Source organism: Mus caroli, unplaced genomic scaffold (genome assembly GCF_978045245.1).
Source record: "Mus caroli unplaced genomic scaffold, Mus_caroli_1 scaffold_15, whole genome shotgun sequence".
Lineage (NCBI taxonomy): Eukaryota > Metazoa > Chordata > Mammalia > Rodentia > Muridae > Mus > Mus caroli.
In genome coordinates, this window is record NW_028227270.1 from 9,646,328 (window position 1) to 9,661,976 (window position 15,649).

A 15,649-nucleotide genomic window follows, 5' to 3' on the forward strand; every position below is an offset into this window, starting at 1 on the left:
GCGTCCCCTTCCAGCACCAGGGACTCGCGCCCCGATTACTGCTTGCTCAAGGGTGGGCGAGCTCCCGCCGAGCCGCTGCTCCGCCCGGTCGCGCACTACCTGGCGGCGGCCGGGTTGCAGCGCACAGCGCCCGGTCCCCGCGGTGCCCCTGCCCTCCCACCTGCGCCGCGCGCCCGCCCGCCGCTCCGCGCTCCCGGGCCCGGGCCGGGAGGCGCGGCCCCGCTCGCGCCCGCGCCCGCGCCCTCGGCAGCAGCGCGCGCCCGCCCACCCGCCCGCCGCTCCGCCCGCCCCCCGCGCTCTCCCCGCCCCCTCCCTCCCCCGCAGGCACGAGCGAATGTAGCCCGCGAGAGAAAATGGCGGCGGCGGCGGGCGATCGCGCCTCGTCGTCGGGATTCCCGGGCGCCGCGGCGGCGAGTCCCGAGGCGGGCGGCGGCGGCGGCGGCGGCGGAGCTCTCCAGGGAAGCGGCGCGCCCGCAGCGGGCGCGGCGGGGCTGCTGCGGGAGCCTGGCAGCGCGGGCCGCGAGCGCGCGGACTGGCGGCGGCGGCAGCTGCGCAAAGTGCGGAGTGTGGAGCTGGACCAGCTGCCGGAGCAGCCGCTCTTCCTCGCCGCCGCCGCCTCGCCGCCCTGCCCATCTACTTCCCCGTCGCCGGAGCCCGCGGACGCGGCTGCAGGAGCGAGTCGCTTCCAGCCCGCGGCGGGACCGCCACCCCCGGGAGCGGCGAGTCGCTGCGGCTCCCACTCTGCCGAGCTGGCGGCCGCGCGGGACAGCGGCGCCCGGAGCCCCGCGGGGGCCGAGCCGCCCTCTGCAGCGGCCCCCTCCGGGTGAGCGGCGGGCCGGGGCCGGGCGGGCAATGAATGAAGCGAGCGGGGCGCGCGGCTCCCGGGGCTCCGCTCGTTGGGGGGGGGGGGGCCCGCGTCCCCGAGCCCTGAAGGTCGGGCGGCGCCCGGGACGGCGTGGGGACGGGACGGGAACGTGCGGGAGAGTTTGTTATTGTTTGCGGACATGTGACAGGCGTGCAAGCCGCGAAGGTGAGGGGCTCCCGGGGCCGGGTCCTGAGAGCCCCCGCGGCGCGCAGTGAGTTTGGGGGGCTCGGAGCGCGAAGGTGACGGCGGTGGGTCTGCGCGCTGTGACAGCCTAGAGCCCCTCGGCCCCACGGGGACGCGCGCCCGCGGGCAGGTACCGGGCCGGGCTCTGGCGGCGCGCCCCGGGCGGCCGGGGGATTCCAGGGACTGCGGGGGGAACGCCTGTCAAAGCGACGCAGGCGGACGCTGCGGGCTCGCGGGGCGGCCGGGTCTGCGGGGACTCCGTGGCTGCCCTCGCTGCGTGTCCTTGGGAATTCCTCCCGCACCTCGGGGGCTAGGGCGCCCGGTGCTGGGAGTTTGAATCCGGCTTTGAAGTTAGCTTTTGGCGGAATGCTGTGGGATCCAGGACCGGATGTGTCAGCCATTCAGCTTCAAAGCTGTGGGGACTGCGCCCCGCAGCCCCGCTGCGCGGCGGGGACAGGGACGGTGCGGGGCTGCCGCTTTGCTCGCTGGGGTCTTCCGGTGCACCAGAAGTAGGATGTGCGTAAGATAGTTTACACCAACGGCTCTTTTGGCCTCGCCCTGTTTTGGCTACTGGAAAGTTTTCTGTTAGAGGAAATTCTTTTAAGTATATGATACTTTAAAAAAAATCTGATGAAAATACACAAAAGCATAAAATCTTGATGGATGTGTGAAGTTGCTGGATATGTTTTCGTCATCGTCACCCCGTGGCCCCCCGTAGAATTTCTTGACGTTTACTGTGGGTGGAGAGTGTTTTATTGTGTGTCGAATCTGACAGTAGGAATCCTTGGTTTCGGTTAGTTATCTAAAGTAATTTGACCCCCTTTTGTGCTCTGGATTGTTTAAAATCACGGTCCGTTTATTACTTGGAGGTCGTTTTCCCTCCTCCCAACCCCCAAGCCCAGTAGTAAAAAGTGTGTTGACCCCTGGCTGTGGCAGGATAGGGAGGAAGGTAGGCAGTAGGCAGCCCCGCTGCAGCTTTTCTGTGTGTGTGCCCTGTGTGCACTTGTACACGTATCTTCCTCTAGGGTTTCCTGTTTCTGTGCAGATTAGATTAAAACTAACTAGAATAATTCTTGGGTGGCAACTCTTACTACAGATCAACTGCAGATGAAAGAAAAAACAGTAACTCAAACTTTGAGGAATTAATTTTATCTAGTCCTGTGAGACCTGATTTTTTTTCTATATGATAATACAGTTGGCCACACTTAAGCATTTATAAAGTCAATATAACGACCTATGAATATACCATGAGCAGCAACTGCAAAAATGACATATAGAATTTTAGTGTTGCCTCTAGAAATCGGAGGACCAAGGTGAGGACAAGTAGAATTGAATACCTGAGTAATCTGCTTAGTTTTTGCATTTTCTTCTCTCTCTCTCTCTTTATCTCTTTAAGTAGTGGCTTATAATTGTAAAAGCTGTCTTTAAAATAAATACTGCTAGCTAGAATTCTGTTAGTGCACCTCAAATGTTATATGTGATAGTTTCGTTTGCTGTAAAATATCGATTGTCTATCCTTTTGAAATAATACTAACACATTCCTCCCCCACCCCACCCCGCCTCCAGTTTTTGTAACTGGTTTGAAATTCATCTCAAATCTGCGGGTCTAAACTTATATCATGAAGAAGGGGTTATGCAGAAATATTGTTGTGTTTTGGGTTTCCTGTTGTGATGTTTTATTATTTTCTCATTTAAAATCTCGGGGAAATGATTATACGGCATGTAAAATCTCAGTTGAACAATGTGGTTCCCCTTTTCCAAGTAGCTCACATTCATACTTTGAAGAGAAAGATTTAATGCTGATATTTTAGGTTTGTTTTCAGTAGTAGTAGATAGCCAAAGACCCCTCTGAGTGTCTAAAGACCTAAAATATTTTTCTTTTGTTTTTGTTTTTTTTTTAATCCAGTTTCTAAATGTTGGATGTAGAAATTGAATGTTTAGAAAATACACATTTGTAAAAAGATAAGCTATGGGAAATTCATTAAAGTCAATGACTGTATGTATGTCTGCCCTCTCTCCTTCAGTAAAATAACTCAAGTCAGTGAAAGTTTGTCCTGTAAGTGGCGCCCAAGGGTTTGGGATTTTTTTTCCCCTTATACCACAGAATAGGGGGCTTTTCCTCCTATTGACTGTCCTTGAAGAAAAATTACAGTGCTTCTCTGCATTGAACAGGCTGTTGGGAGGTTGGCAGATATAATTACTCTGTCCTATTTTTGTAGTTTCAACCAAACTATCAATCACTTTGCTGCCTCGTGAAAGAGCAAGCTATGCTGGGCCTGTTAGTGTGTTAGCCTCGTTTAAAACTATTGATATTTCATAAGCCACCTCTGCTGCTCGGGCCTCAGTTTCACTTCCTTTTAGAAGCTGTTAAGCTAAAAATACCACTCACTGGTCCTTTGCTAGAGGGGAGGCATAAAAACATTAATAATAAACCTAAAAATAAGTCCTTTCAAACTGTGAGTTGATGATTCTCTAACATCATAGATGTAGCCCCGGAAGTTAGCCCTGAGTGAATTCCTGAGCTCTGGGACTTAGGGTTTCTCTCCAGGTTTTGTTTTAAACTAGGTAAGGAAATTACTGTATTTTTAAAAGATTAACCTTACTAAATAGGATTCTGGAAGAGAAATATCAGAAGCTAGAGTGGCTGCCAGCTTTTGTTTTCTCTTCATATCTGATCTTGGCAAGAGTGACTGGTTAACCAACATTCCTTAATATGTGATTTCCAATACACAATAATGACTCCATTTTGTGAGATAGGCAAACAGGAAGAAGCCCCGTTGATCGATGCCTCTGTTCCTCTTCAAGTGTTGCATGTTGTGGAAATGGTCACTGAAGTGTGGGCCTGAAGCTTGCAAAATGTGCAGAGGAAGGGTTATTCTGTTGCTTTCAGAGAGAGAGAGAGAGAGAAGCTACAGTTTGCCTAGGTGGAGTCTGCTACCCTGTCCTTGACCCTAGAGAGAGAGAGAGAGAAAGAGAGAGAGAGAGAGAAGCTACAGTTTGCCTAGGTGGAGTCTGCTACCCTGTCCTTGACCCTGCTGGCCAATTCCAAAGGAAGAAGTCGTCAGGGAGAATGGGTTATTCTGAGGGATGATCCAAAATGCTGTTAGTATTATTGCCTCTGCATTCTGCACTCCCGGGCGCTTCCCTGAGCCGAGGGGGAAGTGGGAAAGCGTGGATGGGAAGGTCTAGGTCCATGGAGGGCACTGCTGACCCCGTGGCTGTACTTTTCAACGTAGGATGATTTGTTTGTATCACGGGTGTCACATGCATCCTTTAGACTGGTCGTCTTCCTTGGCCCTGGCCTTTCTGTATCTTTAGTTAAAAGTCACAGTTGCTGAAAAATGTCAAGGGAACTGGTAAGGCCAGGAGGAGGCAGACAGACAGACCCTAGCATGAGCAAGGCCTTGGGTTGGATTGCTAACATATATGCAATATTCAAAACATAACAATGTCTTTCAGACATATCTTGAGAGTATTTTTAGTCATGAAAAAAAGTCAGGACCAGAATTCAAGCAAATGACTCACCAGAAGCAGGGGCGTTAGTCTGGTACCCTTTAGACCACTAAAGGTAGGAATTTTACCTATGGCTTAAAACACACTTGGTGGGTTGTATGCTTTTAATACAGTTAGCTTCCTTGCCTTCTGTGCGGCTGACAGATTGCATAGATCACCTTGTTTAATTGCCACTGCTGCCTTCTCAGGCATGGTAACTTGTTTGGGGAGGTAAAAATTATTTGGATGTAGAAAACCCCCCATGAACAACTCAGCCACAGACAGGAGTTAGGACTCGACCCAAGTCAGCCTGCCTCTGTTGCCAGCGCCTCTCATTAGTTTTTGCTGTTTCTATTTTTGTTTTCAAGTTAATTATTAAATTAATTTATGAACTTTAAAAAGGAAGTTGCTCTGTAGGAGTCGTGAGAGGACGGGCGCAGACTCTGCCCTGCCCGTACAGATCAGACACATTCTCTAACAGCCTTGCGTGGGCACAGGCATTTTACAAGTAAATACTATGTATGCCACACACACACACACCCCAAACCCCCTGCTCTGGCAAAGCGGATAAATGATTAGTGTTGAAAGTTTCTTAGATTTGTGCCATATTAAATCATAAGTGAAAGGAGACAAAGAAGCCCGAATAGTGTTCCCACTGTCTTAGATTTCATTCATTCAGTGTAGATGAACTTTGCAAGACAGTGGTCTGGCTGATCAAAAAAGGTCACTGGTACAGAGCCTGGGTTTCAGTTGGCGGATGGTAGAGTGACCGTGTTTTGTGATCCTATGTTAAGTGCAGAGTGAGAGATCCGAGAGAGAGTGAGAGAAATGGGGGGGGGGTGGAGGAGAGAGAGAGAGAGAGCAAAATCAGTCCTCTGAACCTCACCCACAGCCTTAGGTGAATACAGCCATACCTTCCTAGCCCCTGAGGCCAGTTTTAAGTCAGTAGCTAGGAAAGATGGCTTTGCCCCCTCCTGCGTCTGTCCTGCTTGGTATTCCTGCTCCTTTTCTCTGGTTGTTTGCCCTTCTCTGAGAAGAGAGGCGCGCTGGGTTTGGGCAGCCTCAGCCATAGTAAACAGATACAGATCTGGTTCACACTCTGCCTGCCTGCCTGCTCTTATTAAGAGGGATGGAGACAGAGCTGCAAGTTCAGGCATGACTTTTTTTATTTTCTTGTTCTAAGAGAAAATTAAAACGAGGGTATGGGAGCCGGAAATTCAATATCTGCCAACACTGGTTTTAAACCTGGGCCCTTATTATTTGTCAAAGCAGCTCCTGATAGGAAAACAACTCGAAGGAGCGCAGGGTGTGCTCCGGGGCGTGGAGTGGTTTTTCTCTGCACCCCAGTCAATGCGGGTGTGTGTGCTGTAGAAAGGGTACTCCGCTCCGTCAGCATTTGAGTTGTTGGCTTGATACTATAGCCGTTTGATATTATAAACTTAGATGTGATGCATTGCTTGGCAGAATTTTTAAGTCTTAACCGGATGCATGTTTAAAGTGCATGGCTGTCAGCTGGGAGTTCCTACTGTGGCCATTGGACCTCTTGAAGACTCGAGGAAGCCCCTGGAGCCACACGGTACCAAATATACCGTCCTGTAGTTAGGATAAGAAGTCATTTTGTCACCTGCGTGCCTATCTGTCCCGGGTATATGTGGAGTAGGAGCGGGTAGAGACTAGACTGTATAGGTGGGCGCTTTGCTTCCTGGTTGGCCCGAGAAATCATTAACTGATAGGTTATGATGTCATCTTCAAACAGGTCGCACAGCATCCTGAACACTAGGTACCCGATTGGGAACTGTAATTCCCAGCGTTGACTCTTCATGTTTTGAACATCGCTTGGTATTAAGCAGAAGTGTGTTGGTATTTAGTAAGCAGTCACTGAAAATTCTGACATAGGATTTAAAAGCTATGATAATTCGCATATTTCAGTAACTTACATGTAGTTATAACTGGAGCCGTATGCCAACTGTCAGGTACTGGGAAAGTGAGCTCTGGCGTCTAAAGTGCCTGCTGACTTGGGAAGATGGTACAGCTTTCTGCACACATTGAGCACTTCTTCCTTGGAGATTGTCTCCAGCCTTTGGGACTTTAGAATTAGGTCTTCAGAAGGGCTCCAAGCTTTCCCTATTCTGTCTCCTTACGCTGGCCATTCAGAATAACTCCGGAGTTTGTTTTCCTGGCCGTGACCTCCCCAGGACTGCAGACTGCACCAGAATCAACCTGCTAGTCTTCCCTAAACCAGTGCCAGCCTGTTCCTGCTCACTAAGTACAGAAACAGGACCTAGGACTCCTCCTGGGCTCCTGCCCACCTCTCCCTCAGCCTTGTTCACTCTCCCGTCATTTGCCACCTGCCTAGTCCCAGCAGCCACCCTGTGGACTGGAGAGCAGCCTCTTGCATCCGTGTCTCCTCACTCACTCTTGCCTTCCCAGACTGTTGTCCATGTTATATGCCTGAGAGACCATTTACATGCAAACCTCACCTTAACTGCAAACCTAACCTTAGCTCCCTACCACCAGAAAAAAAAAAAAGGAAGGGATTCTATTAAGTCCAAAAACTTGCTAAGGTTTTCACTGAATTACAGACCAACTGAATCTGCAGTGTTCCCTCAGCAGTCCCTGGCTGGGTGGGTTCGCTACCTCTACCTCTGCCTCTTGGCTCCATCCTGGCTCGCCCTAGTCCCAGGCTCACACCCCTCATTTCCTCAAACTCCAAACCCTGCCTCCTGCTGGCAGTCTGTGCTTCCCATGTTCCTCTGCCTTGCTTGAGTCTCTGTCCCTCAGTTCTTAAGGCAGCCTCACTGTTGAAATCTTAGTCCCTTGTCCCTTCCGTAGGGAAACTTTTCCACTTGCCCAGTCTGACTTGGTGGTGCAGTGCCCCTGTTGACATGGTTGAGGTTTTAAAGTTAACTCCTTTGTTGACTGACTGCTGGCCCCAGAAGACTGGCCTGAGGGGACAGAGCTGTGGCTGGGTAGGAACCTAACACCAGTGGATACTTGCTCAACAGTTGCACAGCTGTTTGCGGAAACTGAACACGAGGGACAGCACCATGCGTGTTCAGACAAGTAGATCCTGTGTTCTTCCCTCTGGTCAGATGTAGTTGATGATCTAGCTGAGAGGGGCTCAGGCCATAAAGTATAGCAACCTACAGGTTCTCCATAGGCTGGCTGGCAAGTTGCTGGACTTGTAGCAGTACCCAGTGCCTCCAGTAAGTAGGACAGCCAGTGTGTCTAGAGCATGTGTGGCTGTACTGCCCGGTTGCCTTCAGGTATAAGGAGTTTGCTCAGTGCCTAAGACTTTTCTGTACTGACTGGGTGGTTGGAAACACACACATAGGAATAAGTACATGCATAAGGCTGTTGGGCCTTAATGCATAGCTCTTTTACCAAGTTCTCAGGGTGGTGTTCAATGTTAAAATATACTTCTAGGATTTTTGTCTTTGAAAACTGGCTTCTGAGATTTATAGTCTTGGCGAGTCACTTGGCGATGAAGAGACGTCCAGATTCACATTGAAGAAAAGATTTGCTAGGCAAGCACTGTATGAGATTTCAGGCGCCTCAGACTCTTGTAACAGGCACCAGACAGGAGGTAACTGAAGCCAGCAGGTCCCTTACCTAGAGCACAGTTTAGTAACCAAGAGAGAAGGCCGCAGGCAGCCAAAGGGGGCGGGGCAGGGGAGGGTGGATCTGTGAAGTCCTTTGATTTTACTGGAGTCTCAGGGCATTTGTGCAGGACTGACATTTATTTAGGGAGTTGCAGTCTTGGTCATTTGGTGTTCCTGCCCCACAGTAGTTAGAGGAACAAAGTGTGGGCATTGCAGGAGGCAAGCAGGTTGCTTTCTGGCAAGAGGTATCAGCAGGCTGACCCCAGGCAGGGCAGGGAGGCAGAAGAGGAAAATTAGAATGTACATTCAGGGTCACCTGGTGTTGGGACAGCTAGCTCCGCCTGGGTAGACAGGCTTGCTTGTTAGAACATAACCGCTTTGAGCATCATGGTTTGGGTGTCAGTTCTCCCTAAGCTGCAGAGTGAATGAATGGATTCAAGACATAAAACCACTTTGCCTTCTAACAAGTATGGTTTCTTATTTAAAGTCATTTTTTTGGGGTCATCTTAGAGGTTGTAACATGTGTTAAGGAAATTTTCTCAGATTTTAATGCTTAAGGTGGTGAGCCTCTCTCAAGTGTCTACAGCTCTGCAGTCTAGACAGTGAATAAATGAAGTTTTCTTTGAATTACATAGAGTGGATGTTGCTGATTATTTCTAGTAATTTTTTTTCTAATGATAGATAAACATCTTGTGAGTCCTCTGTGTGGGAAACCTGCTTATTTGTTGGTCTGCAGTTTCTTTGAAATAACAATAAGCATAAAGCTGCCCCCAGTATATTCCCAGCCTTTTCCCTAGATCTCCAACGGTCAGGCACTCAGCTCTAGCTTCCCACCCAGCATCGCCCAAACTGTAAATTACTGAAGGTTTGGGGCTAACGAGGGTCGCTTGCAAGACGTTAATTGTGTGTGTGTTCTAGGATAGCACAGCATGTCCATTTCTACTGTGTTTCCTCTGAGAAGTATTTTAATTGATTCTATTTGTTACTGATTTTCAGAATGTTAGTTGGTGCTTTTTTATTGGACCTTAGATTTAAAAAAAAAAAAAAAAAGATGTGACAAGTTGGGGAGATAGCTCAGTCATAAAGTACGCTTCACATCTGCAGAGGCTGCAAAAAGAAAAGCAGACAGACAGACAGACAGACAGAAAAAGGTGTGCTGGGAAGTACGGGTATTCTCTCCTTCGTTATGGTGCTGATGATTGGACCCAGAGTGTCCTACATGCTAGGCAAGGAGCCAGATCCCGGCCTTTATTAGTATTCTTGAAAGGGGGGTTGTGTCTTGGGGGGAAGGCATGAACATAGATCTTATAGGGTGGCTTTAAACGCCATAGAACGCCTGGCTGCCCAACTGTGTCCCTCTGCGTCTGCTTCCCAGTGCCAGGACAAGTGCCACCACACCTGGCTTACTCTGAAATTATACATTTTATTATTTAGTATACGAAGTATACACCTCTCTGCTGTTTATATTACAGTGATGAAGTAAACTTCACCAATAAAATAATAAACAAAATGACATATATACATATATATGTCACTAAAGCTTAATTTAACAATTCAAAACAATATAAATATCTAAAGATAGACACCTATGTGTGTATATACATACATACATATGTATACATACATATATGTATATATATACACACATATATACATATATATATATACATACACTTGTGCTCTTGGCTTCGTAAAATAAATACGCTGGCATAAATTGTTGTATGAAAGGGAATGTGTATTTTAAAATATAATAACACAGCCAGATTGTCCTGTGAAACCTCGTGTCAGTTTACATCCATGCCACAGTAGGGGACAGTGACCATTTTCCCAGCCTTACTAACATGGTATATTGCCACAGTTGTGTTTCATCTTCCATTTTTGTCAAGCTGGTGGGTAAAAGAAAGTTTCCCACTTGAATTTGCATGTCTTAGCTTGATCTTTTCTTTCTTGAGGTGGGGGTGAGAATTCTACATTCCCAAGTCACCAGATTTCAAGCTCTGTGCTAGATAGAAAGAAAGCCAATCGGCGCCCAGAAACAAGAGTCTCTGCTGACTCAGCCGTGAGAGTGCCCTCCTCCAGTGATGACTCTCTATATCCAGCTGTCACCTGAGGAGATCTCCCATGCAGGGCAGAAGGTGGCTGTCATCACTCCTTGTGCTCTGCCCTTACAGGAGAGCCTCCATGGCCTTTGGAATGCCTTCCTGGGTATATATGCTGGCACCATCTCCCTATGGGCTCTGCTCTCTCTCTTCCACCCCGTCAGCCTCACTCACCCTGAGCTGGCCTGCCCTTCTCCCCCAAGGGTCCTTGCCCTCACAGACTTTTCTCCATCCTTAACATGAAGTACAGTCTCCATAATGCAGTTTAGATGCTCTGAGATGCAGCCTCCTGTCATCCCCAAAGGGCCCTCCCCCTCAAACACAGAATACTTGAACCCTTCCATGGTCACCGTTTAACGCTCCTGTCTGAAGGGCTCACTCTGACTCCTCAGTGAACTATTTTTTGTATGTTTTTATTCTTTGAAATAAAGAATTATTGGTATTCTACTAAAAATACATGTGTCTATTTGTGGAAGTCAGCCCTGAGCTGTAAATACTGCCCAACTCCTTGGTTTAGAAGTTCTCTATAGTCACTGCTCTTAAAGCATCTTCATCTTCTCTTTGTTGCTGAATGTGTGCTCATGCCTTTCAGCACAGCAGCACCGACAGACAGAGCGGTGTCTGAAGCACACGTTGTAAAATGAATCAAATGTTCTAACTCACCGGCGTTAACATTTCAGACGTGCGGTGGCAGGGGAAAAATGTTGGTACCAAGCCGAGACTGCCCCTGAGACTAATCCAAGGCCATCACGGGTCAGACAAAGAGGTTCAGATGCTTCAAGCAGAGAGCCTGGCTGGGCATGAGCACGTCTGTGGCAGGTTTGTGTCAGCTGCCAGGCCTCCACAGCCCCTCTCCATGAACCTGGAGCAGCGTTCTTAGAGGAACAGAAGGGGAAGGGCAGTGTAGTGAGTGTGATAGCATGAGTGACCTGTGTGAGTCACCACTCCTGAGTACGGGACACCATCCCTTCAGTAACCTGAGTGTCTGCTGTGAGCTGGACATCAGGTGCAGGGACACAGTGGAAGAAGTCAGCTGTCCCCATGGTGTGTCCCTGAGAGTGTGCTGAGAATATCCGCCTGGCTGGGGGGGGGGGGGGGAATACGCCACTAAGCCCGGAAGCATTCTTAGGAGTGGGACACTCACAAGAGGCTTTCAAGAGAATCCATGGGCTAAGAGGGTGGAAAGTACAGAGGCCCAGAAGTCAGTGTCAGCGCGATTAGAAATCTGTCCTGGGTAGCTCGGGCAGCCCCACCTGAATGGAGAGAGGGTACAGATGAGGCTCAGACACCTAGGACAAGGTCCCGGGCTCTGGCCAGCTGGAGAGCTAGACAAGAGATCTCCGCCTGGGTTTTGTTCCACGGACCGATCCTTAGGTCTCAGTGCTTAGAACTAAATAAGAAGCCTTTGTAGCTAGACGGGTAACCACGCTGCACCAGGAAGTGGGTCAGCAGGCTCAAAGGAGGAGTTGCCGAGCTGGGAGCCAGACCTGCCAGCCACCTATTGCCATCAGGCCCCTGGGAATGAATACCACTCTGGAGTCTCCGCTTCACATCTCTGAGCTCCAAGATGGAGTGGATGATCGTGAGGCGAGATCCCTTTTAAACGTCTCTCATTAACTTTGATGCCAGTCACTGCCCATGACTGTGAAGGCTTGTACGTAGCTGCTCTTGTTTTTAAGCAAAGGCCACCTGTGTACATAGTGATCATCTTGTTAGAAATTCACTTCTCCTTACTATTTTGTAAGATTTTTTTTCCCACGGGGCGGGGGGGAAGAATGGAAAAGTGCAGCTTTTCGATTCTGCGATGTGGGGTGAAATAGCTGTTCGTCTGGTGGCAGGCTGAGGTCCTGGAAATCCCGACTCTGTGCTGCTCACGTGCAACAGACCCAGGAAGGAGTGGCGGGGAGCCCCTGAGGCCACTCTGAGCCACAGCTTTCAGACTCAGACTGTCCTGCCCAGCTCAGGCAAGACTCCTCCTCCTCTGAGTGTCCTGACCCACTTCCTGGTGCGCAGCGGCACCAGGCACCATAGCAGACCAGCGCTCTCAGCACCCTGAAGTTTAGTGTTTGCTTTCCCGACCCCAGGTCGTCCTTCAAATTCTTGTTCCTTTCTGAAATTTAATTTTGAAAGTTATTTTTTGTGGCTAAATTTATTGAAAGTTTTTTTTTTTTAATAAACTCTTGCGGTTTCAAACTGTTTATCACCCGTGAAGAGAAGCTTAAAGTAATATAAAGAGAAGCAGTGGAAGGTTACATGGCCACATACACCTGTAATCCCAGTGCTCAGGAGGCTGAAGGGGAGAGAGTGTTCCAGGCTAGCCTGAGGGACGTAGTGAGAGATCCTGTGTATACACACACACACACACACACACACACACATTGAGGCTGCTCATAACCCACTGCTGAGCAGTGGGACCTTAGCAGGAATTGCTGTTTGTCTCGGATTGGTGGCGAAGAACACTTGAGACTTCCTGCTTCTGCAAGCCCGCCCCTCGATGTTGCAATGTTGCCATCAGATACAGAGATAGGTGGCTGAGGCCTCACTGTATGGTCCCAGCACGTGATTTCCAGACCAGGCAGGGTGAAGGGCAGAACAGTTGTTACGGACTGATTCCCGAGGCACCATTCTGAACCTTTGTGTCAGACTGTGATGACTGGCTGTAGGTTCTGTCGCTAGGGGATGAGGCAGCTGGACTGTCAAGCTGCACAGTGCACACTTGGGCCTCTCCTGCAGTCTCCAAAGTGGAGAGTGGGCCACTCCTCCATCCCGAGAGGGTTTGCTAGGAGAGCTCTGACAACAGCGCTAAAGACCTGGGAAGAGAACCTCCCCTTGTGGGCATAGGCCCAAAAGATAGTTTTGGCATCGGAGAGAAAAGGCTATGCTGAAGAACTTGTTACTTTCAATGCTACCTCCTTCCTGGGCCAAGCTTTGTTGATACAAAGTCATTAGCGCCTGAAGTCAGCTTCTCTCTGAATCCAGCAGCTTGGTAAGAAAGGCATCCGGAATTTTATTGTACAGTATAATACTGTATTCATGTTGATGGGTCCCCTAAAATGCTAGATGTCACAGATCTTAATCCATGCAAGTGAGTTAGCAGAAACCTCGTATCCAGGGCTGGGGATGTAGTTCATTTGGTACTGTTCTAGTCTTCCTGAAGCCCTGGTTCCATCCCTAGCACCACACTAAACTGAACACCTAGGGGCCTAGCCTGCACCCTCGCTGTTCAGGAGTTGGAGGCCTAAGGACCAGAAGTTCAAGGCCACCCTGAGGTGCCTGAAACCCTCTAGAGATCCTTTTACAGGGATCAACTAATACCATCTGTATATCAGATATTTACAGTTCATATCAGTAGCAAGATTATAGTTGTGAAGTAGCAGCAAAAAACAAGTTTATGGTTGGGGTCCCACAGCGTGAGGAGCTGTGCTACAGGCCTGCAGCACCACTGCCTGGCTGGTTCTGTCTTTAATGCTTGTGATTACCGACCTGAAACTCTGTCCTTGTAGACTGCGTTCCCTCTGCCCCAGCTATTTCTTTTTGTGTGTATTTAGAGCACATGAGTTCATTTTATCATAATCAGAAATGTTTGAAATCACAAAACTAGCCCAAAGCCAGAAATTTTTGCACTGTTGGCTGCTGATTTTTTTTTTCTGATTTTGATGCTAATGTAGTGCTAATCTTGTGTTTGTTTGCTGTTTGGTTTTTTGTGTGTGTTTAAGTGTATTCATAAGAAGCATCGATGCTCAGATTTGCATGATTTTTAAAGGGTCTCAGCTTAGGAATCTGCTTTAAATACTGATTCATTCTTTTGCCAATACTTAGGTAGTCATTAAGTCTTTTTATACATATAAAATGCTCTTTCTTTAAATAATTAAAATTGTTTCAGAAATCTCATCACTTGCCACTCTAACTTGTGCCTTCGGGAGTCTCGCTGTTTCTTTGATTCACTGTGAACTGAGTTCAGAGAATACGGTCACTGCAGAGGCTGGCCTCTCTCACAGGCTTCTGTCACCTGGGATCTCTACCTGGACCTGAGGGATAGGCCTTCTAGCCCCTGTGGCTTTCATTGACTCCAAACACACAGGAGTATTTTGGAGTTTTTCTCTCTTTTTTTTGTTTTTTTGTTTTTTGTTTTTCGAGACAGGGTTTCTCTGTATAGCCCTGGCTATCCTGGAACTCACCCTGTAGACCAGGCTGGCCTCGAACTCAGAAATCCGCCTGCCTCTGCCTCCCAAGTGCTGGGATCAAAATAGGGAGAGTGAGGTTGTGTGATACCTGCACCAGGCTGAAGCACATGCCCGGGGTTCAGATCCCTCACAACAGTCCCCATAAACAAGCCATGCTCAGGAGGGCATTGAGCAGCCACAGCCGCAGCCCTGGGTGTGGAAGCAGCCATAGGCACTCCTTTCAGGCTGGAGCAAGAGAGAGAGCTGGAAGATGGAGAGCAGTCCCCAGAGCCAGTGAACTTCAGCTCAGAACCCTCTTTCTAGGGAATTAGACCTTGAGAGAATAGAGGAAGAACTCTTCCCCAGAAGCCCTTGGGCTTCCAAATCTGTTTTCTTCTGTGACAAAAAGATCAGACCCAGTCTCAAGTGAGGTAGAAGGTGAGGACCAACCCAGGAGGCCCTCGAGCTTCCGAATGTGCACAGGGCACAGATGTTCCCACACCTACACATGGGCGACGCGCTCAGACCTGTAAAACTAAACACAGTTTTAGATTTAAATGTGTCTACCGTGACGTGCAAGAAACTAGACTCCAAATGTGCTTCAATTTCCTTATTACACACTCAAGGTTTTGTGGGATTGTTTTGGTTTTTTTGGTTGGTTTGTTGGTTGGTTGGTTTGGGGGTTTTTCGCCAGCAGAATGAGAGATGTGTGGGTGTATGCAGTCATTAAAGGTAATTGTTAGCACCTGTGGAGCGCTTTGCCTTGCTCTGAGAGCTTGTCCTAACTCTGACTCTCATGGGGCTCATTCTGGTGTCACAGATGGGAATAATTCAGGAGGCTGGGCGGGAAAGGAAACCGTCCCTCTGCCCATAACCCAGTGACCTGTGCACGCGCACGCACGCACATGCACACACACACACACACACACACACACCCGGAGCGTCCTGCTTCCTCAGGCGTTTGGAAAGTCACTTAATGAACTAGCCCCAGCATAGCTTAGGCTACCCCAAGAGAGCTAGTTTTCTCTTCCAGCAGTTTTCGTTTTAAATTCATTTCAGACTAGTATTCCCCTTGTGGTATGTTAGAGTTGTTGGTCAAGCCTCTTAACGTGTTGACCTGAAGATAATATCTAAGACCAGCAGCCCGTGTAAAGTTCTGCCTACATAGAGCTCAGGTCATTTATTCTCTTAATACTTGTTCCACTACTGAAGTAAGTTTACGCCTGCCTGTCTTTCAAGTGTTCA

General features: G+C 48.8%; 1 protein-coding gene across 1 annotated transcript in view; it reads left to right on the forward strand.

The window, feature by feature from the left end:
* The first annotated feature begins 353 nt into the window (after positions 1-353).
* Positions 354-15,649, forward strand: part of Map3k1 (mitogen-activated protein kinase kinase kinase 1) — a 62,481-nt gene continuing 47,185 nt past the window's right edge. The window contains exon 1 of the mRNA XM_085830819.1: positions 354-823. Coding sequence (XP_085686945.1) covers positions 354-823 — 470 coding nt within the window. The remainder of the gene's footprint in view (positions 824-15,649) is intronic.